The 21,974-nt window shown below is 43.0% G+C and overlaps 1 protein-coding gene across 2 annotated transcripts; it reads right to left on the minus strand.

Moving 5' to 3' along the window:
* Positions 1-1,877: 1,877 nt before the first annotated feature.
* LOX (lysyl oxidase) lies at positions 1,878-20,119 on the minus strand. Of its 2 annotated transcripts, XM_037901611.2 has the most exons (7): positions 18,865-20,119; positions 18,285-18,393; positions 15,571-15,708; positions 12,888-13,044; positions 9,659-9,754; positions 9,439-9,554; positions 1,878-6,164 (listed from the first exon to the last, which is right to left on the minus strand). In XM_037901611.2, the coding sequence occupies exons 1-7, from the start codon at positions 19,556-19,558 to the stop codon at positions 6,158-6,160; spliced, it is 1,317 nt and encodes a 438-aa protein (XP_037757539.1). In that variant the 5' UTR covers positions 19,559-20,119; the 3' UTR covers positions 1,878-6,157. The 2 variants fall into 2 exon arrangements, with proteins under 2 accessions (XP_037757539.1, XP_037757540.1); XM_037901612.2 differs by lacking the exon at positions 1,878-6,164 and having other exon boundaries at positions 9,435-9,554; positions 18,865-19,963.
* Positions 20,120-21,974: the final 1,855 nt, after the last annotated feature.

A 21,974-nucleotide genomic window follows, 5' to 3' on the forward strand; every position in this document is an offset into this window, starting at 1 on the left:
CATATTTGGAAGGTAAACCATACGGCTTAAAAAATGTATTTTCATGAAAATTGAAATTCTGAAGGAACTGCAGGATGGCTAGCGATGTGCCATTACATCTCTCTGGCTTACATGGAGCCAGGCATGTTAGAGGGTCTAAGCCCACTCATTTCCTTATGGTATCTTTTGTTTGGAATGAATTCTTCAAACTGGTTTCTAGGCTCATGCTCTGTTTCCTCTGGTGCTCTGGTTAGATGATTGCTAACAGTGTGTCCTTAGTACAGTGTGAATGTTGGTCTAGCTGTAGGATAGATCATCCCACCATTCCTGTATTATTAGGCACTAGTGTAATGGACATACTTTCATGCGTAGTTTCAGTGTGGTAATTTAGTTCTGGTTTCTGCTTTTTATTTTGTTTCTACTTCACATCAGAATTTTACCCAAGTCAAATGACAAAATAACATACACTATATTATTGGTGTGTGGTTCCACAAAGCGTATCTACTCCAAGTAACAGAACATCGTTGTATCTAAATAGTGTCTTTTATTCACTTCTGTTTTCCTTGATACTCTAAAAAGACAGATTGACAATTACTATAGAAATAATGTGGTGGCTAAGGCTTTAAAGACAGAGAGTAGAGCACAAAAAAAGTTTTCGAATCCTAAATGAAATATCTTTCATCATGGCCTGAAGGTCACTTTGGGTTTGACTGGCGTCCAGGGAGAGCAAATTCCAAATGGGGCCCTCATTTTGTTTATGCTTTTGCCTCTGAACGCTGAGTGTTTAGACTTGGGTCCTGGCAGCAAGCACTTCCCAACAGGATTTGTTACAAGGAGAATGTTGCAGGAGCCCCTTCTTAAAATTTTGGCCAAAATGAAGGGAACGTTGGAGTGATTTCCCTGCTTCTTATTGCGTTCACACCCTCTCTTAATGCTGTGAAACCATCTCTGTCACAGATGAACTAAGCCTGGGCTTAGGAAATACTTCTTGAAGAGCAATTTTTTATTTATTAGTTTACAGTGAATGATGGGCATTTTCAAAATATTTACAGAGGGGAAGATCCCAGGAAACACTAAAGGTATGACTACACAGCATTTTGGAGTGAGTGTGAGATAGCAGGGCTCATACTAGCGTTCTAAAAACAGCTGTAGAGACAGTACTTTGACGTTGCAGCTTGGGCTGGAGCTCAGGCTCAGAGGCCTGAGGCTTGCTCCAAAATGCTGTGTGGACATACTAGAAGACCTTTACTTCCTGCTCCTAATTACATAAGTTAAATGTGGTATGGTATCACTATACTCTGTACATTTTTTCAGGAATTTGCCATGTAACCTCACTTGCCAAACAAGTATTGACTGCTTCCTTTTTTGTAGCTAGAAGAAAGCATTTGTGGGTAAAAGAATAAATCCCCAGTCCCTCACCCCTCCTCTTTTGCGGGCACAGGCACCCCCGAGAAACAAAAGTTAGCACAGGCCCACGCACTTCATAGGATCACCTTATTAAAACATTCATACATTTCACTAATCCCAGCTGGCTTAACTGCCATGATGAGATAAAGAACCATCTCAGACAATTGGGTCCCAGAGTATTCTTGAGTTTTAAAGGTCTACACTCAAAAGTGAATTTGGAACCCAGTCCTAAGATTTATAAACATGTTCTGTATTTGTGCTGGATTCTTGTGTATTATAAGCAGAGCTGATATTGCTGCTGGTTGCCTGACACTTCCCATTATAAGACTTATAAGGTGCTTATAACTTTGCCAAACTTTAATCATTCCCATTTTGACGCATATGTAGCCGCAGCCGAGTGCCAGTGGAGACAATGAAGAGACTCCAGTTGACCTCAGTGACAAAGGGATCAGGCCCATGTTGAACCTAGGTGCAGCAGAATAGACCGTGTGAACACTTGAAACATTTTATTCAAGTCATTTTCACATAAACTTGCAACCATAATACAGGCAATGTAACACAAGAATATGAAAGTGCAATGAAGAATACAAAGCTAGTGTCTGAATATTATAAATAAAAGCTCTTCAAATAAAGATAGAGGTTTTAAAATAAAGATTCTTGGAAAACAGTGAAGGAAACATTGAAAACTCCTTCAAGAAATTGCAAAAACAAGTGGCATTTCACTGAATTTGTAGCATTTAGTTGCTAAAACAACAACAAAAAATAACCTATTAGCATACACTTCTTGGTTTTAATTCAAGTTATTTCAGCACCTTTTTTAATCTGGGGAATGTAAAAAGACCCTACATATTTGGCATAATGTGAGGCACAGGATAGACCACTTTCAATTTTATGAATGAAAATAATCCTTTTGGTATGAACTGGTACAACTGAAAAAACAGATATATAAAAGGACTATGAAGTTAAACTTCGGTGAACGCACCATTCAATACTGCATAGTAAACTTGGGTGTGCAACATAAAAAATATCATCTACATGATCTGTTGGTTCAACTGATGACCAATCTCTCATTCTTTTAATACTTTTGTCTAGAAATATGCACCTATTATCAAACATGTATTTCAAGATTTTACAAATATAGCAAAGCTGTCTTGTAATGAGTCCGTTGCATGGGAATGTTCCTTATATGCAACATTTCTCTAAAGACCTGAAATGTGGGAGGTAATTGCTTCATGCACACTCTAACATTTTCAAAAGAAATTTGAAACTGCAAGAGAAGCATTTCTGTACTTCTGAAATTTTGCAAACTCTTGGACTGATCTTACGCTCTTTGAGATCAAGGGCAAAGCTCCTTTTCAAAGACCACAGGAATAGGCCCAAAGCCTATTAAAAATGATTACACAATAAAATTTGTTTTATAAAATAAACTCTTACATCAAAACAATGTATAAAGATTTCCTACAAAAAAGCAAGCATTCCCTTTAAATATATTGCAGCATGAAAAAAGTAGGCTTAAGGTATCTGGATCAAACCTGCAGTGACCGACCAAGATATTGAGAATTATGGCCAGCAACTCCCCGCATTTAGTAACATTCGCTCATAAGCTTTGTAAATCAACTCTTCTCTACTCCTGCATTACAGCTCAGCAGGATTAGTTAAGAACAGGTTGTGTTAATTTTTCCAACTTTAATTCTGACATTCCTAGCTTTTGTTGATTTAAGCAAGACCATTCGTGTACTCTTGAACAGTGTGCAAATTTCATTTCTTTTCCCATTGTTTAAAACAAATGTTTTAAAACTTGTACAGCATTTAGCTAAAGAAAAGAAATTCCATTGTCTATCAGATCAACATGTAAAATGTGTTCATTTACCAATGATGGTGTCGATGGCGCCTTACCAACCTATCATGTCAATGAGTACTTAAAGATTCTTAAATCAGTGGATCATTTGGCATCCCAAGCATCTGCACTAAAGGCCAGAATGCGTCTTCCTACAGGAGAGCCAAAGATACTCAGCAAACTTCCTTTTTAAACTTCCACAATTTTTGAGGTATCATCCAGTAGGGAGGTAAGTAGAGGGTGTGGCTCTCCAACCCTGCAGATGCCCCCACAGCTACAGGAAAATCCCACAGATCTGAGGGCATCTACAGAGTAAATACCCCCAGAACTACTCTCTTAAAACACCACACCTCAGAGTGCCTCCTGGCTGCACGGCTCCTCGGTAATTGCTGAGCCTAAATGTCCTGTGCCCCAACAGTTCTCAGAGTCTTGCTCTACAGAACCAGGCTTGCGGGACTTGTGCTATGGTGTTAAAACATGCCAGCTTGGGCTCTGAGACTCACTCCCCTCACCAGGTTTCAAACCCCAAGCTCCAGCCCAAACAGGAACATCCACACTGCTGTTTTTAGCTCTGTAGCACCAGCCTAGGTCTGAGCTCTGAGACTTGCTGCAGTGGGTATATGTTTGCAGTGTAGATGTATCCACTGACTTCCATGCAACTGCACATGTACAAGTTGCCCACACACAAGAAGCTGCAGCTTCAGAGCCTTCATTGCAGGTTGGAAATTTTGGCCTGAATCACTTTTCGCAGGAGGTTTAAATGTACCTGCATTTGTTCATTCATATGCTTGCGTGTGTGTGTGTGTGTGCGTGTTTTTGTTTGTTTGTTTTTAATCCATTTACAGAAATTGTTCTGGAGCTCAGACCTCAAAAGCCAAACTTCAGTCTGGAACATATTGGTACAGTCAATTATAAACACATGAAAACAGTGCTTTTTAAAGAGAGATAATGGCACAACTTTTATGGCTGATGCATAGAGCCCTACTACAGTAAAATGTGCCAAGTCTAGTTTTCAGACTTTTTATTGCTTGAGTTAGATACCCACTTGGTGAGTAACTAAAATTATCTTTACCAACCAAATGAGGAAAACTAATGGAAAACTTAGCAGCCTGCAGATGTAAACTGGACCCAGCCTGCATGCAGAAGTGAAAGGTGAGTGAGTAGTCATAAAGGGACATTCCCTCAATGAGTTAATGGTTCTTAGGTCATCAGTGTCAGTCTGGTTAAGTGTTGATGTTACAGTTGTTTCGGTTTATTGTGCCAGAACATGACTGTGATTTGGACACAAACATTTGATGATCTTAAAACAACAAAATATATGTAGGAAATAACTCGCTGATCCATAGTCCTCAAGGATATTCTGATAACTAACACAATTTCAAAATTAAATGTGCATGGTTCTACTGCATGCAATAATGGCAAATATTGCTTAAAATATTTCCCAACCTTGTAACAAAACACTCCAGTATTCCTCAAGCTACACAAATACATAAAGATATATACCATTAAAACTCTAAAGGTTTTGAGCTTTGGCTGTTGCTTTACATGTTGTGAGCTGCAGGTTGAGCATTGCACCATCTGTGATCTTCGGAAGAAGTATCAGGACAATGTGAGAAATAATTTCACAGTTTAAAAAACAAAAATCACAGCTGCTTTAGCTTAGATTGGTCAACTGCATACGTGAAATAATTCTACTTTTGTGAACCCCCACCAGTAAGCAGCATGATGTATCTTGTTAATTTGGGCTGAAAGTTTTTCACTTTGACTATTTCATGATTGACTTAACGAAAGTACTTCCTGTGTTGTTGCATACACCAACAATTATTCTATACGTATTGTATAATATTTTAAGCTTCAGTCTTTGAATAGCCAAATATGCAATTAAGAATCAAGTAAAGTACTAACTGTAACATAATGTTAATGAGAATACAAGTAAAAGGCCTTTTCTCAATAAGAACACCCTGATAGGTCTTTTGGCCTATTTCTGTTTGTGGTGCCTCTGAGCTGATTGCCTTTTGTCAGTTGTTGTAATTGGTTAGCCTGTTCAATTCATGCCTTTTTTTCCTACAACTAATTATTAGGGACTATCCAATGTGGCTTTCAGAAGCCTTGTTTCTGGTGGACAGCTGTTCATCTTAGTTCATTTTACTCGCATTGAATTAATCCTTTTAAGACCCCCATTTTGAAAATCTCTATTCACAGAGAAAAGTGGCTAAATTCTTTAATTCTGCTCCAAAAGTAAAACAGACTTATGGCCAAAGCCCCAATATGCATTCAGCTTGAGAAAATGGTTTACCTACTAATATATTAAAAATGTAAAATAAACATAAATTTCGTATATGGGATGTAACTAATGCATACATGAACGTTTTTCTGCTATATGTTAATATTCCTTGAAAACTGAGGATACTTTTCTCCTCTGCATCCAATGTATCCAATTACTTTTACTGTAATGGCAGGAGCATCACTCCCAAGAAGGTCTTTGTTCTGGCATTCATTGAGCTAGCCAGCACTACTACTACTTACTGCATTTTATTTAGTACTATACTTTTTGCTACCTTTTAAAGAGATTACAGCTCATTCACAGATAGTGTACTGACCAAACTGCTGTTATCTGCACTCTGATTTCCAGTGGAGTTTAAAACCAAACACAAAAAAACCTTATTTTTCTGTGAATGAGTTAATTTCCTTTAGAATTTGAAAATCTGTGCATAAATCACCAACCCCACACGTTGCAATAGTTTTTTTAAGTGACAATTTGAATGCTAAAAATCCAGTTACACATTTTATGAAGCAGCCATTATGCTTCAAAACCACATAAAAGTTTGTGTTGAATTTTTTTGCTTTTTGTAAAGTGTTCATATCCTACTGAAGTTTATATAAAGATATTACAGTACAAAACAGTGGGCACTGACTCGTCCATTTTCTTGCATCTTAGTATCTATTTTTTTAAAAAAAAGGAAAAATTTGTTAAATACCATACATTAGCAAACAAGTACTAAACAAAGTTAACCCACCTGTGTTAAATATCTATACATCAGTATTAACATGCAGCACAAAAGGAACTAGAGAACTTGCTTTCCTTTGTACGTTTGAATATCATTACAGTATTTTGTTAATTTAGGAAGCTGAGAGAGGGGAGGCTACAAAGCAAAGTAACGATGCATAACCCTAACTGACACCCTTCAGTTAACCTTTTCTCTCTCCTCCCCTTCTTGAATTCAAGTGAAGAGAAGCTCGGTTAGTGGAGGCTTTGATTAGAGCTAGTTCTAGTGCAGGGAGATGCCATGAAAGTTTCTTCACACTGCTCTGCCAAAAATGACCACTCATAACCTGCAGCACACCAGTTGTTCGGTTTCTCATTCTCCCACAAGCATGGACACTCTGGTGGTGAGAACAAATAAAGGACTAGGCCAAGGCCATTAAACTTGTTGCTTTTAAGAACTTAAAAATGGCCATACTGGGTGAGACCAATGGTCCATCTAGTCCAGTGCTTTTCAAACTTATTTTCTGGTGACCCAATTGAAGAAAATTATTGATGCCCATGACCCAGTGGAGGTGGGGATGAGGGGTTTCGGGTGAGGGAGGGGCTCAGCCCTGGGCACAGGGTGAGGGCTGCAGGGTGGGGCTGGGAATGAGGGGTTCAGGGTGTGGAAGGGGGCTCAGCTGGGGCAAGGGGTTGGGTGCAGGAGGGGGTCAGGGTCTGGGGTGGGGCCAGGGATGAGGGGCTTGGGGTGCAGGAAAGGGTTCTGGGTTTGGAGGGGGCTCAGGAATGGGGCAGAGGACTGGGGCGTGGGCTTACCTCTGGTGGCTCCCGGTCAGTGGCGCAGTGGGGATACCTCACGCTGGGCCCCGGAAGCAGCCAGCAGCAGGTCTGGCTCCTCGGCAGAGCCACACAAGTGGCTCTGCGCAGCTCTCGCCCACAGGCACCGCCCCCCGCAGCTCCCATTGGCCAGGCGGAGCCGGTGCTCGGGGCGGAGGCAGCGCGCAGAGCCCCATGGCCCCCTGCCTAGGAGCCAGACCTGCTGCTAGCCGCTTCTAGGGTATGGACTAGCCTGCCTTAGCCGGGCAGCACTGCTGATGGGACCTTGAACGGCCTGGTCAGTGGTGCTGACCAGAGCCACTGCGACCCAGTGCCTTCCATTCTGCGACCCAGTTCTGGGTCAGTGCCAGGTGGTTCAGAGGGAATGAACAGAACAGGGCAATTATTGAGTGATCAGTCCCCGGTCGTCCAGTCCCAGCTTCTGGCAGTCAGAGATTTAAGGACACCAGAGCATGGGGTTGAGTCCCTGCCCATCTTGTCTAATGGCCACTGATGGACCTGTCTTATTCTTTGTTGTGACTGGTGTGATATGAACCTAGGTCTTCACATAGGGGTGACACAAATGTTTGCCATTTTAGCCCTGCTTGATAAGTGTTTGATTTCACAGTACAAAGGACTTTGTAGTACATTCAAAGTGAGATAAACCTTACAAGTGGCATGTGATGGGGCATCTGCCCCACACTGGCCGGTAAGGGGTTAAAAAGAGCCTTAGAGCAGAGCAGGGTCAGTAGCTGCCTGTTGTTTAAGGAGGGAGGACTGTGTCTTGAGTAGGCTGCAAATCTGTAGCATCTTGGACAGAGTGATGCAGGGAGGAAGACAGAAGGAGCTCCAGATTGGCTGCTGAGACTGAGGAGGGTGCTGTGGCTACAGGGAAGTGGCCCAGGGAAATGCAGTGATAGTAGAAGCAAAGGAACGCAGTAACTGCGGTTCAGAGGGTTCCTGGGCTGGGACCCAGAGCATTGGGCGGGCCTGGATCCCCACCACTGGGGAAGTGGCAGAACAGTTGACGAGAGTCGCCACTGGGGAAGTGGCTGGACTACTAAGGAACTAAATCTCACCCGGAAGGGGGGAACACGGATAGTGACATGGCTGGAGGGCTCAGCCACTAAGAGGATTCTGCAGTTCCTGACGCGAGAGGGGTTGCAGGTGGACTGTGGTGAAGAAGTGATGCAGACGTGGGTGTTGGCCTCGAGCTAATCCCCAGAACGACCAGGAGGAGGCGCCAGTCCAGCAGTGAGTGACGTGCTCCATGACATAGTAATTAAGCAACATCCAAATGAGATCAGTGTGAAGACCCATTAATGTAGGTCTGTCAATCCACACTGGTCACTTATTTAAATTCCAAAGCAATAAATGAAAACTAATAATGTCACCAAGGTTTCTACATAAGATTAATGCTCTCATTTGTTATTTCCAGTCAGATTAAATCAACCACTAAATGTCACACATGAATAATGTGATTCTGTAATCATGTATAAAAATAACTGGAAAGCTCACTCTGTATGTGGTTATAACATAGTACTTATTTTTCTGTGTAATGTTCAGAGGGTATGTTAAGCTAAAGTACAAAGGAAACACTGATTTTGTTCACTGTACATTTGCTTTTTACAAAACAATTTGTGGCCAGACATAGTTAAGGGTCATTGCTTGAACACCAAGAGAGCTAACATGAAACAGTAAATGAGGTGTTGCTGGAAGAACTGTTCCGGGGGGGGGGGGGGGGGGGGGCCTTGCTGTAGCAGTGAGAAAGTAATACATAACTGTATGTGGTTTTTTGCTTTGTTTTGAACAAAGTGTTTCAAGGGGCCCTCAGCAATCTGTTCAACAGCTTTGTGTGAATGCTCTGTATGGGAATTGGATAAGCATCAGGAGCCTTGTGGCTGCAAATTCAAGAAGGGAGTTGAGCCAGGGAGAACAGCTGGGAATCCAGGTAGGAGCAGCAATTTTAAAGTCCCTATAAATCCTGAAATCAAGAGTGCAGAAACAAACTTTTCTAACAAGAATTTTAGTAGGTGTTCTGTGCTAGGAGAGGAATGGATTTTGATAAACTATTGTAGGTGCCGTCCATCTTAAATGGTTCTATGGGTCTGATAGAAGATTGAAGAAAATAGCTTAATTACAAGTAGCTATAATTTGAAAGATATGCAGTTGTAAATGGCAAAATAATCATTCCCATTCCTCCCACAAAAAAGAACCTAAGTTCCATCTGTAATCGAAAACTAGCACACTCCACACTAAGTATTAAATCATCCACTTACAAAGTTTGCATCGCTAGAACTCATTTGGCAATTATCTACTCAATGGAAAATTCACCTCTTGACACCATAAACCTATTTGCTAATCTTAATTTTATGAGTGTAAAGTAGTTACAGAGAAAGAGGAATCTACTTACGGTGAAATTGTGCAGCCAGAGGCATATGCATGATGGCCTGTATAGCGGATGTCACAACGTACTACATTGTTGGAGTAATCAGACTCTGGTACCAAATAGCTGGGGTTTACACTAACCTTGAAGGAAGGAAAATGCCATTTACAACTGGGTTTGGATTGATAACCTGCTGTGCTGGTTTAAAGGGGTTTATAGTTATGATTTCTTAAAACACACCCCATACCTTCAGTATGTAGTTTCCAGGCTTTACATCTGTAATATCAATCCATTGGCAATCTATGTCAGCATTGTAGGTGTCATAACAACCAGGGCTCAGTCCCTAAAAATGTACAAGCAAAGGAGTCTAAGGAATATATTTTCAGAAAACAACAACATTAACACAGACACAAACTAACCCCAGTCAAAAAATTCAGGTAACACCACAATGCTTCCTTCGTGCACATCATTGGGGAAAAGGGCACAAATGAATGAGTTAAGCATTGAATCTGAACTTTTTGAGTTTTATTTGTTTAAATAGTACTGCCTAGCTCTGACAGAGCAGTTGTATTAACTTTTCTTTGTTTCTACCACATAAGAAAATTAAAGATAAAACTATTCATAAATAGGTACCAGTAATTACAATGCTTGTCTGAAAGACTGGAGCATCACTTACAAGCTGTTCTGCTCTTTTGGATAAATAGGTATTTGTTATAGCTGGTTGGAAAATAGGAGTTGTTTTTCATGGAAAGTTTTGGATGAAAATCAAAAACACATATTTTGGCCAAAACCAGAAATATTTCAATTCTGAAATGCTGCTGCAGAGGCTCATGGGATTTGTAGTTCAGGCATTTCATGTTCCCATTCTTATTAGACTGGGCTTCCCAAGGGACTATATCTCTATCTCCCATGATGCACCACTGTCTCCCCTCTTGTTGAGGGGAGGCTGTGCATCATAGGACATGATGGGAGATATAGGTTGGGATCCCCATCCAAACTATAGGGGATAAACTACAATTCCCTGGGCCAGCATGGTTCCATTTCAGAATTGAAAAATTTTTCAGGTGATCAGTTTGATTAAAAATCAAAATTTTCTGTGGAAAGCAGACACATTTCCCAGAAAATATTTTGTTGAGAACCCAGTTTTCCAGCAAAACACAGTTTCAATGGAAAACTTTGAACTAGTCTTATTTATACACTTTTTTAATATAATAGGTATTTACTGATTACATATACCTGAAATTTAAAATAGCTATATTTAAGTACTATCTGACAGTATTCCCTAAAGTGTCGCTTATTTGCAAGAGTTGAAGGAATCATTTCAGAAAAGATAAGAACTGACCAAAATCTACACCTAAAACTCTGTGAATTTCAATTGAATGGCTTTTGAGGTTCAGAAAGTTTTGGCTATCATTTTTCCTATTGTCTTTTTTCATGTACCACTTTCTGATTCAGCTTGGGACCAGCATTGCTGAATTATTATGAGGGAGGCTGGTCTCACAGTATTTTCAGCCTGACAGGAAGCAGGAAGTACTGGAAATCTTGCGATATTTTAATCCTGGATTTCCAGGCCCAAGAAGCATGGGTACAGTTCAAATAAACACCTGAGATTTTTCCTTACCTATTTACCTGATTAAATGAAACAAAAGGAGTTATTCTGGTCCATTGGGGAGAAACATATGAGGCCACTTGAAAAGTTTGGCAGATGTAAGGAGGGTCCTGCATGAGACAGTACAGCACCGATAAAGTCCTAGACATACTATTTGCAAATGCCATTTTGGATCCCTTCTATCTGAAGAGGAAGTTCTTATAGCTGCTGCTTAAGACTTAGAATCTTAGAGACCAATTCAGCAAAAAATATTCATCGCCATTTTTGTGGGATAAGTTGGGGAGGGATACACTGCTCCTGTTTCTTGTCTGGGCAGCTCCATTTTAAACCATTTTCCTTCTAAATTTATTTGAATATAAGAAAAATCAAGAAAGAACTTTTCCCCGTGAGTTAGGACATGAGGTGCATGCTCTGTGAATCCTAATCTCCAGTTCCAAACTCATTTGTGTGAATTTAATTGCCACTAGAATCTTGACTACCTCAAAGAAGAGTGTTGGCTTTGGCCATAGATGAATTCTGCATCCAGTGCAAAGAGTAAAGTACTCTCTTGTCATAGGAAGCTCCTGGAGTTAAAGAGCTGTCTTTGTATTTTATTTGTCTATAGCTTTAGTCCTGCAGAAAATGTCCTAATAGGGTTTTTCTCTTCAAGCAAATACAGGTTTTGAAACATCAGAAATGGCTGCAAGAATTCAGAGGGTATCCAAAATGGCAGCAGAGGTTTTTCCAGATCTGTGTGTCCAAAAAACCTCCCACTTTGTTGCTAGGAATATAGGAATTGCCACACTGGAACATATCAATGGTCCATCAAGTCTGGTATTCTCAGCAGTGGCCAGTATAGGATGCTTTAGTGGAAAAATCCTCATAAGTCACTTAACTATGCAAGACAAAGCCATGCAGGAATTCCCTCCTGACCCCAGCTGGTAATCAGCTTATGCCCTACTTACACGTGCCAAGTTTGAGGCTGGAGCAAAGTTTTACAGTCCAATTACAACCCCTAAAAATATGGGTTTACAGTGGAAATGCTGACACAACCTTGACTCTAGTGACACAAGTACTCCAGCTGTAAAATATATATGTTAGGTGAATGCTGTAACCTACACAGAGAGAGACTATTTTTAAAACCCCTACACAAACTTTACATATTGTAGATAATTCATTATACTTAAGATTTAAATATGGACACATCCACCATGGGAACATATTTGGCATTTCTCAGGGATAAAATTACTACCTCCGCAGAAAAAGGGATATAGTTTGCCCATGATGTTCACACAGATCCCATTAATTTGAAGGTCTGTTACATGCATGCACAGAGCATGATGCTGTGATGTACTGAATCCTCTCAAACCCCCTTTGATAGCATTGGGAACTGATGAAACACAGCACCTTGCACTATCAGGCTCTGAGAAGAAAGAACACTAGCTCTGATCCTTTACTGCAGCCATGGACAGCAGAATGTGGATTGGGATGAGAGAAGAGGAACGAGACCTTAAAGGATTTCCTCACTGCCCCTGATCCTGGACCTGCTGTGTGATGGCCAGTCCCGCAATCTAAATCAGAGTAGCTTGAGGACTGTTTTAATGTACATCAGCTGTCAATGGCCCCAGGAGATCTGCCAGGGTACAAGAAAGCCTCAGCCATCCACTTCCAGCAGCCACACCTTCTACAGGGCTGTAGTGAAAGGAGAGTACAAAAGCTGCTATGCTAGTTTTATGCCACCAGCAGATTCCCCCTACCCTGGGGTGATTATCTCATAGCTAATTAAGGCACCTGAGAATTGGGGCCTGTAATGTTACATAAAATCTCTCAAGTAAGGCAAACTGCAAGAAAGAAAATCTCTTGGTTCTTTGGAACCATCTCTTCTTACCTGTGTATGTGCTGTACATGCATATCGTCTATAGTATCCATAATCACAGGAGGTATCTTCAAGACAAAAACTTGCTTTGTGCCCTTCAGCAACTCTCCGATGTGAGCCTGCTTCCAGCAAGTCATAGTGGCTGAATTCATCCATGCTGTGGTAATGTCTAACAGACATTAGACCACAGGTCAGTTAGTAGAGGCAGATCAGATTTTGCCAAAACATTATTAAATAAAAATAATAATAATAATGTTTCCTATCTAATCTACCTTATAGTGCACCCTGCCAAATTTTTTCTTACATAAAACTAATGGGTTAATATATTTTTCTCAGTGGCACCACTGTTAGATTTTTTTTTTTATTGTATAAAAACACAACCTTATAAAAACAAATCACATATTTTAATTTGTTAAAAGAATGGCTCTGCATTGGCTTTGTTTTCCCAAAATTTCCTGTTTTCTCTTTTTTAATAACACTAGCAAGCACTTAAACTGTTCATACTTCAGTGGTTCATCTTATAATGTTTGCCTTCAGGCACAGTTTGTTTGGATAGGAATGCTTACCTTCACATATTGTAAATTCTAGGCAAGTTAGCTATTTCTGGAAGGGGCTGAAGGGTTGTGGTTATTTTTCTACTTCCATTGTTTGCAAATATAATGATAAAATGTCACATGTTTGGGGGACAATCTACTCTGTTTAGAGATTCATCCTCTGTGTACTAATATTACAGATTGGATTATCTGAAGGAATTGCTACTTACATTCAAATGTATAAACTGACATTCAAAGTCTTGCTGGTTCGATAATGTTAAGGTGTTCTGCAAAAACATATTTTTGGTTGTTTCACAGTGTGCACTATTCCAGTCTGAGAGTGTGTGTGTGAGAGAGAGAGAGAGAGTGAGTGTCCTAGGTGTCACAAACTCGCTGTGATGCACCTATTTGTTCTATGGTTCTACTTTTCTCACATAGATGAAGAAAGCAAACTAGCAAGAACCAACAAATCCGCAGCTTGTCTGCGTAGCATTCTGCTACTGTTGCTTATGAAAGATTTCAGTATGCTGTGTGTATGTAAAAGATTAAATAAACTATAGTTCAAACACCTTTTAATGAAAAATAAACATACATTTATATATATATATAATATATATAAAATGTATCACCAGCTAAAAACTTGGATGACAAGGTGACTCAGAGAATGATGGTGACTAAACAGTACCATTTGATGGCAGGTCATTTGAGAAATGAATTGGTTGTTATAGTTCATTTACTAATGGACCAGTATCAACACCAGAGAAACCATCCCCACAATTGGCATTCTTGTTGGCAGCATATTCAAAGTCCAAGAATTAGATGAGTATTAAAAGAACGCCACTCGCACCCTGGTCAGTATAGGGCCTATTGGCAGGGCAAGGATTATCTGTTCTGTGGACGAAGGATTTCAGCTTGCAGTGCTATCAATTTCACATTAAATTTTTAAAAACTAAAACACATTTTCAGAGCGAGAAGGGTTGGGGGTTTTTCTGGCTTTACCAAAGGCTTGTATACTATGAATAAAACATCTGCCTTGCTGGGTCTGTGTTTAAAAGACTTCATTTGAATTTATAGTAATTGTTCCATCAGGAATAAACAATTTTACAATTTGACCTATTGCAGCAGGCTTGATCCCAAGCCCCTTGAAATCAATGGAGAAATTCCACTAACTTCAAAGGGCTTTGGATCAGGCCCATGGCAGCCTCTGTGGTACATATTTAGATGGAATTCAGTGTTCAGTCATCATTTTATCAATGAATAAATTATCTCTGTCATTGTATTAAAATTAATCATTATCTACACACAACTGTAGAGTCATATTTCAAATGAATTGAAGAAAATACATTATACTTTCCTAAAGTATCACAAACCTGATATAAAATATCTAAATTTAGGACAAGATTGCAAACTCATATACACCAAGTCTCTTGGAAAGGACAAGTGCACATATGCAGTTTTATTAGGTCCCAAAATGTTACAAATATTCTCCAATGTTTGTCTTGCAAAGGTGATAGTGGCGCACTGTATATCAGAGCTAAAAGGCATCTATTGTGGCATCACTTTTTATGTAAAACTCCAGTTCTTTTCAGATGAATATGATAGTGAGATATCACCCTAAGTCTTTATATCGGTACAAGTGCTTGTTAAGGACCGTTCCCATTCCTCTTTTCAATATTGAGGAAAATGTTCCTTGACTCATGAAATAATGGGGCCCCTAGAGAACCAAATGACACATTCAGTATTTGAATATTTTTTTTTTTTAGTGAATGTGAAAGTAAAAAATACATTTTGGTGCATGAACTATAATTATAACTTTTTTTAAGTTCACTGGTTGGTTCTATTTAATATAAATGGACAACAGACTTATGCAGAATTGAATGTTATAGATTGGATATGTGACCAAATATTCTAAACTGATTCGAAATTGCACAGGCTTCCAGATTTTCACATTTGTATGTGAGTATGAACTATTTATTTTCATTTGATCATTTCAATTCTTCATCCTCACATGCGTAGCTATATAATGAGCTATTACCATAAAATGGGAGGGGAGAACAAAATCCTATAGCTATATTTCCCCTAGACAGAAACAAAACATATCACATTACAATTAACAAATGAAAAAGATAAGTAGAAGGTACCATACTGGACACTTCACTCACTGGTGACAGCTGTGCCACTCCCATGAATATCGGGGTCTGCTTGGTAGGAAGTCTGATGTGCCTTGATTTTTCACTCTTTGGGGGAATCTCAGAAGCACTCGAGCATCATAATCTCTAACATCTGCCCTGTAAGCTGAACTGCAATGATGTAAAAAGAGGCGTAAGTATATTTACAAAATATTAAGCAGACACTCAAAATTGCTTCTTCTTAGCTTATGATCTAGCATTCAACCCTCTGTGACTATATGTGATAACTAGCAAGTTGCAGAGCACCCTCAACCAGTGGTGAGCTGGAGCCGGTTCCTACCGGTTCGCTAGAACCGGTTGTTAAATTTAGAAGCCCTTTTAGAACTGATTGTTCCACAAGGGACAACCGGTTCTAAAAGGGCTTCTAAATTTAACCGGCCAAAAGTGGCGCCTTAGGTGCCGACTCCATGGGTGCTCCAGGGCTGGACCACCCAAGGGGAAAATTTGGTGGGTGCAGAGCACCCACCAGCAGCTCCCCACCACTCCACCCCCCCCCCACCCCCGGCCCCAGCACACCGCTCCGCATCCGTCTCCTCCCCTGAACGCACCGCCCTGCTCTGCTTCTCCGCCCCGCCCCCCCTCCCCCGGCTTCCCGCGAATCAGCTGTTTGCGCGGGAAGCCGGGTCGCGCTGAGAAACAGGCGGCGGCTTCGCACTCAGGCCCAGGGAGGCGGAGGTGAGCTGGGGTGGGGGGACGCAAGGAGAGCCGCTCACACCGCAGCAGGTAACACGGGGGGGGGGGCCGCAGGGGAACCACTCCTCACCCCAGCTCAACTCCGCCACCCTCAGCTTGAGTGTGAGGCCACCGTCTGCTTCCCAGCCCGGGGGGGGGCATGGAGAAGCAGAGCGGCGCGGTGCATTCAGGAGCGGATGCGGAGCGGAGGTGAGCTGGGGCCAGGTGCGGTGTGGGGAGCTGCTGGTGGGTGTTCTGCACCCACCAAATTTTCCCCGTGGGTGCTCCAGCCCCAGAGCACCCACGGAGTAGGCACCACTTTTGCTGTGATCAGTGGGGGGAGCGGTCACTCCCCCTGCTCCCTCCCTAGCTACGCTCCCCTGCCCCTAGGAGCCAGAGGGACCTGTCAGATACTTCCTGGGAGCTGCCCCAGGTAAGCACCTCCGGGACTCCCCAACTCGCCCCCCGCAGGTCCCTCTGGCTCTTCAGGGTGGGTTGGGCACCCACTATGGTGGCCCACGAGACCCTCCTGCCCGGTTCTGGGGGCAGACAGGGGAGGGGGTGGATGGGGCAAGGGTCCGGGTGGGGGGCATCAAGGAACGTGGGGGGTTGGATGGGGCAGGAGGCAGTGACCCCCTCGTGGGGTGAGGAGGGAACCAGTTAAGATTTTGGCAGCTCATCACTGCCCTGAACCCCATTAATTTTAATAGCTAAGGATATTCAAGAATGCTCTGTGGTGTGCTTAGGAGCTTCTGGTATTGGATGCAGGCTTTAGTAACATTCTAGGACTCAGTCCTTCTGTTGATGTTAATTTTGTCCCTGATTTCAGTAAGAGTAGGATCTGATACCTGATGAGCACTGGTTAGAAACTCTTTGATATTTAGGGAAATCAATGGTGTTTAACAATAGCCAAGAGCATAAGATCACTTTAACAATGGATAGCTGTAAAAATGTCCTTGTTTAGCATGAAAAACTGTTTTTCAGTAGTTTCTGTAAAACACAATATCTTGTAGTTGATCTCATGGCCACAGTATATTTTGTTTCCATTGTAGTTTAAAAGGCTACAATCAAGACATTTTGGTCCCAGATGTGGTCTATCTTAAAATAATTATAATCTAACCTTTTAAATTTTTAATTACCAATCTACCATCAAGAACAATTTTAAATAGCCATTTTTGTGAGACCACCATAAACAACCTTCTGTGCTACCCTTTGCTGGTTTTCCTGCAGCAAACTAACAAAAATGTTTCCTTAATGCTATGCTACAACCAGTTTATGAAACTGGTGAATAAACAAAGTTGTTTTGCAGGGTAAGGTACTCTACAAGTTAAATTTATGAAACTCAGCCATCTTAATTTCAGTTCCAGTCAAAACAGGAAAAATCTCTCTTTGCCAAGGGGATAGGGACAACTCACGAGTAAAGAATTTTTTTTCTCAAATTCTAAGATTATCGCAAATATTTTTCTGCTAGATTGTCTCACAGATGGTATATTGCATCTGCCTAAGAATAGTGCGTACAGTATTTTGTTAATCCACACAAATGGTGCCTTTTTAAAAATGAAACAAGATGATTTATTCACATTAAAGGAGAGAGTTGAAAAAGATCAGATTCCAGCTACAATCAGGGACAAAGATTTTCAAAAGTGACAAGTGCTTTAATATACCTATCTTCAGCGATGTTTAAAAAGGCCTGATTTTCAGAAAGGGCCCAGTACCTACCCTTTGGAAATCAGGCTCCTTTAAAACATCTCAAATGAGCTAATCTTTGTAAAATAGAGGCACCTAAAAGCACTTGTCACTTTTAAAAATCAGGGCTAGTATATTACCCTTTCTTGTTGTCTGTTGTTGAAAAATTATAAGAAGGCCACAAAAGAAGCTAGACTCAGGACCTGTTATCAAGGCCTCTATCTTTACCTACTCCCTCCTGGTTTCCTTGCTGTTGGGTACCCAGGCTGGAAGAAACTGGAGCAAGTGCCTGAGGCTAATGGAAAGGAGAAGTCAGCAGAGATGCCTACCTTGCCAGGCAGTTCTCCTCAGCAGCGCATCTCAGGCTGTACATGGACACCCTTTGGACATATGTGGATGCCTGGATGTAATAGGGATCCGGGACTAAGTCAGGGAGACCTGCAGTTCATCAAACCAACCACACAACAGCACGATCAAACCCAGAACATGTCTGCCAACGTTTTGTTTCACTTTCAAGCATTAGGAGGAGTTATTTTGACCAAAGGCTCCTGCCACACTTTAGGTCCCAAGAACCATTTAGGCTTCTCGCTGGACAGGCAGAGCCTATTGTTTGCTGCCAGCCTCTCGCCTCGTAAATCCTGAGGGCTCTCGGGCCCCTACCACCACCATATGATCCTAGGAATCCTAGGACCGCGTCAGTTGTTTGCCTCGTGTGTGGGGCAGGCAGGGCTGGTCATTTCTCCAGAGCATGCTGGGATGTGAGCCCACTGCCAAAGCCTATCGCTATGTGCTGTGCTGGCGTTTGGGTTGGCGGCGGGGAGCCCAGCTAGGAGCTAGCGGCGGGGCCCCTGCGGGAGCCCGGGGCGAGGTGTTACTGCTCGTGCTCGAGAGGTGCGGGGGGGCTCTTACCATACTGGAAGTAGCCGGTGCCATAGCCGGGTCTGTACCTGCTGCCCTGGCGGGGTCTCTCGTAGGTGTCGTAGTAGTTGTAATAGGGGTTGTCGTCCGTGTACTTGTAGGGGTTGTAGGGATCGTCTCCGACCATGGCATCTTCCCGGCCGGCTCTCAGATTGCTCAGGGGCGGGGGGCTGCCAGCGCCGGGGCTGGTGCTGTTGCCCCTCCTGGAGCCGGCGCCTGAGCTGTGGGGGGCGCTGGGCCGGGACGCCCCCTGGGGAGGGCTCCTGGCTGAACCGCTCGCGGCTCCCTGGCTCCTCTGCCCTGCGGTGCCGCCGGGGGGCGGCTGGTAGCCGGCCTGAAACCAGTGGCGAGCGCCCGAGCCCCTGCTGGCGGCTCCGGCCGGCGGCTGGGCAGCGCCGGCTTCGGCAGCAGCAGCCCCCCGCGGGGCGGTGGCGTTGTTTCGGAGCAGCAGGATGGGGCTGCCCGCGGCCGCTGCCTGCCGGCGCCGGGGCTGCTGGTACTGGGAGCCCAGGCTCAGCAGGCTGTACACCTGCCCGTTGTTCTCCCACTGAATCCGCTGCCTCCAGGCGGCGGGCGCCGGCGGGTTGTGGCGCGGCGGCGGCAGGCAGCCGGCGGGCCAGGTGCAGCTCAGGTACACCCACACCTGCAGCGGGGCGAGCAAAGCCGCGGGCAGCGCCACGTGCATCTTCCCCGCTTCAAGAGCCCCGGCCGGGCGCGAAGGTCACTCGCCAAACGCCGCTGGCCGCAGCCAGGCTCGATCCCCGCAGTCGGCCCGGGGAGGCAGAGACCTTCCGAAAGGAGGGAGCTTCTCCGCTCCCGGGGTGTTTACAGGGCACGGCTCTGAATAGCAGCAGCAGCAGCAAGCGACCCGCCTCTCATCGTCCTCCGGCTTTCTCTGGGGTCTGGACTGGAGGCGGGAGGAGGAGGGCTGAGGGATTTTAAACTTTCTGGCACATTTGCAAAGTTACACAAGCCCGCCTGGCAGGCTGCTCCGCCGCTGTTTGCTCACGTAATGCGATGGGGAACGTGCGAGTCTGACAGCGCCTCACATCTGCCCCGCCGCTGCCTCCCCTCCGCGGCCCGAGCCTCCTTGCAGGGAGAAGGAGACAAAGGATCCCTCCCTCGGTATATATACACCTCTCGCTGCACGTCTCGAGCTGGGGCGAGCCTGCAGGCACCTCGAGGCCCTCAGACACACGCAGCCTGCCAGGCCGTGGGGCAATGCCAAACTATGCAAAGGAAAAATGCTATTAGCTCATCAAGACTGGGGAGACTGAGGGTGAGCGCCTAGTAAGAGCGGAAACATGTTTCTGGGAAATATTCTGGCCAAAATATCTCCCACGATACGGCCACTTCGGAGGATTTAAGCAACCGTCAAGTATCCTTAATGCCCTTTTAATTGAGGTAAACCCCTCAGCAAATAAACTCTTGCCTATCCATTACTGGTTTTCTGCATGAGTCACACGAGAAATGCACTACAACTTTGCCTCCCAGAGTAAGTGTTCATTGAAAAATGAAATTTCACATGGGAGAGACTTATCCCATCAGCAGAATAAATAAACCTGGCCAGGCAAGTGTCCCCTAAAGCTGTGCTTTCCCTGGAAGAGCCAGGAGAAGAGGAAGGGTATTTGGCCTGACTTTTTCCCCTTCCTGCTTTAAAAAAACGTATAAACACTGTGTTTGGATCAGATCAGACTGTTTCACTGTCTGGGAGTAACTAAACATCCATGAAGCACAGACAAACTCCAGACTGGTGTGGTTTCAGTGTCTGTTACAGGTGCAAATGTTTGCTGATGAATCATTTCAAAGGAATGGGACAGAATTAGAAATGGGCTCCTTCAGCCCTGGTTTGTTAGCGAGGATTTTTCAGGTGACCTTGTCAGTCTTGCGTCAGTGCCAGGCTGGAATTTCTTGCCTCAATTACATAGATTCTCTTAACTATCCTGAAACTTCAGGTTAGCAACCTACTAACAGTGCCATGCAAAGCTGGTTCCGGGCACATTTGCCACCTACTCTTTGCAATAACATAAAAATTGTCCAGTTGTACAATACTGGTTAAAATAATTTCAGTATAAATATTGGACTTGATCCTACAATACAAGGATGCTTAACTGAGCTACCATCCAATTAATAATAATAATAATAAATAAGAAAATGAATACCTTTTGTATAACACTTTACTAGGAGGAGTCCTATTAATTTCAATTGATGAAATGATAAGCATGTGCATTTGCAGGACCTGGTGCCTTTGTTAGATAGATAAAGGCGCACTAAGGCCATTACTGCCACATATGCAAAACAATTTCAGTGGAATCGGTGTTAGAAATAGTAGGAGCCTTAGTGCAGAGAGGGCTCTCTCTGCTGGACTGTTTTTTACCACCATGTTGCTTTCCAGCTGCTGTAACTTCAATGGTGATAAAAATAGGCTCCTCTATACCAGGTGTTAAAACCAGTAGGGATTTTTTTTTGGTGTCTGTTGTAAATTTCCCTGGGGGTCCTGCAACTTCTTCCTGAGGAGCATAGTGTTTTCTCCCAGGAGTGATCCCATTGGTTGAAGGGGCCTGCTCATGATAGTTTAAAAATACTTGGTAGGTAGTGTTTGCAGGACAGGGTCTTCTAATAGTAAAACAGGTAAATGGTAACTTCCCTCACCTGCACAGGCCAAGCAACTGTTAAGCCATTATTCTCCTGTTTCTTTTAACGAGGTTTTCTTCTCATTTTTCAGACAGTTAATCTCAGTCTCTCAGACCTTTTTCATTGTGGTTACTGAATATTTTATCTTCCACTTTAGGTCTTGACTGGAACAATGACTAAGACTGAGGAAAATGGAAAGTCTAGAAAAGAAGGAAAATATAGCATTGAAGAAAATGAGGTCTCCGGCTTTCTAATCTTCCCATAAATCTTACTAGTGTTACAAATAGCAGGTTGTATACCAATGTGTGATATTAGAAAATGTTTCCACACACTGGGATTCTGGCCACAACTTCTGTGTTTGCCTGATTACGTAACTGTTTTTCCTGAAACTGAAGAAACCAATAATTGGGAATAGTCTTGCCCATTTATCAGACATTGTTTGTCATTTGTTCCAAAGAACTATTTTT

Source organism: Chelonia mydas, chromosome 5, assembly GCF_015237465.2.
Source record: "Chelonia mydas isolate rCheMyd1 chromosome 5, rCheMyd1.pri.v2, whole genome shotgun sequence".
Classification (NCBI taxonomy): domain Eukaryota; kingdom Metazoa; phylum Chordata; order Testudines; family Cheloniidae; genus Chelonia; species Chelonia mydas.

Coding starts and splice junctions, on each gene's coding strand:
- LOX (XM_037901611.2), bottom strand. CDS start 19,558: ATGCACGTGGCGCTGCCCGCGGCTTTGCTCGCCCCGCTGCAGGTGTGG. Junction 13,045..15,570: donor GAGTGGCACAGCTGTCACCA/GTGAGTGAAGTG, acceptor AATGTCTGTTAG/ACATTACCACAGCATGGATG. Junction 9,755..12,887: donor CATGTACAGCACATACACAG/GTAAGAAGAGAT, acceptor GTACATTTTTAG/GGACTGAGCCCTGGTTGTTA.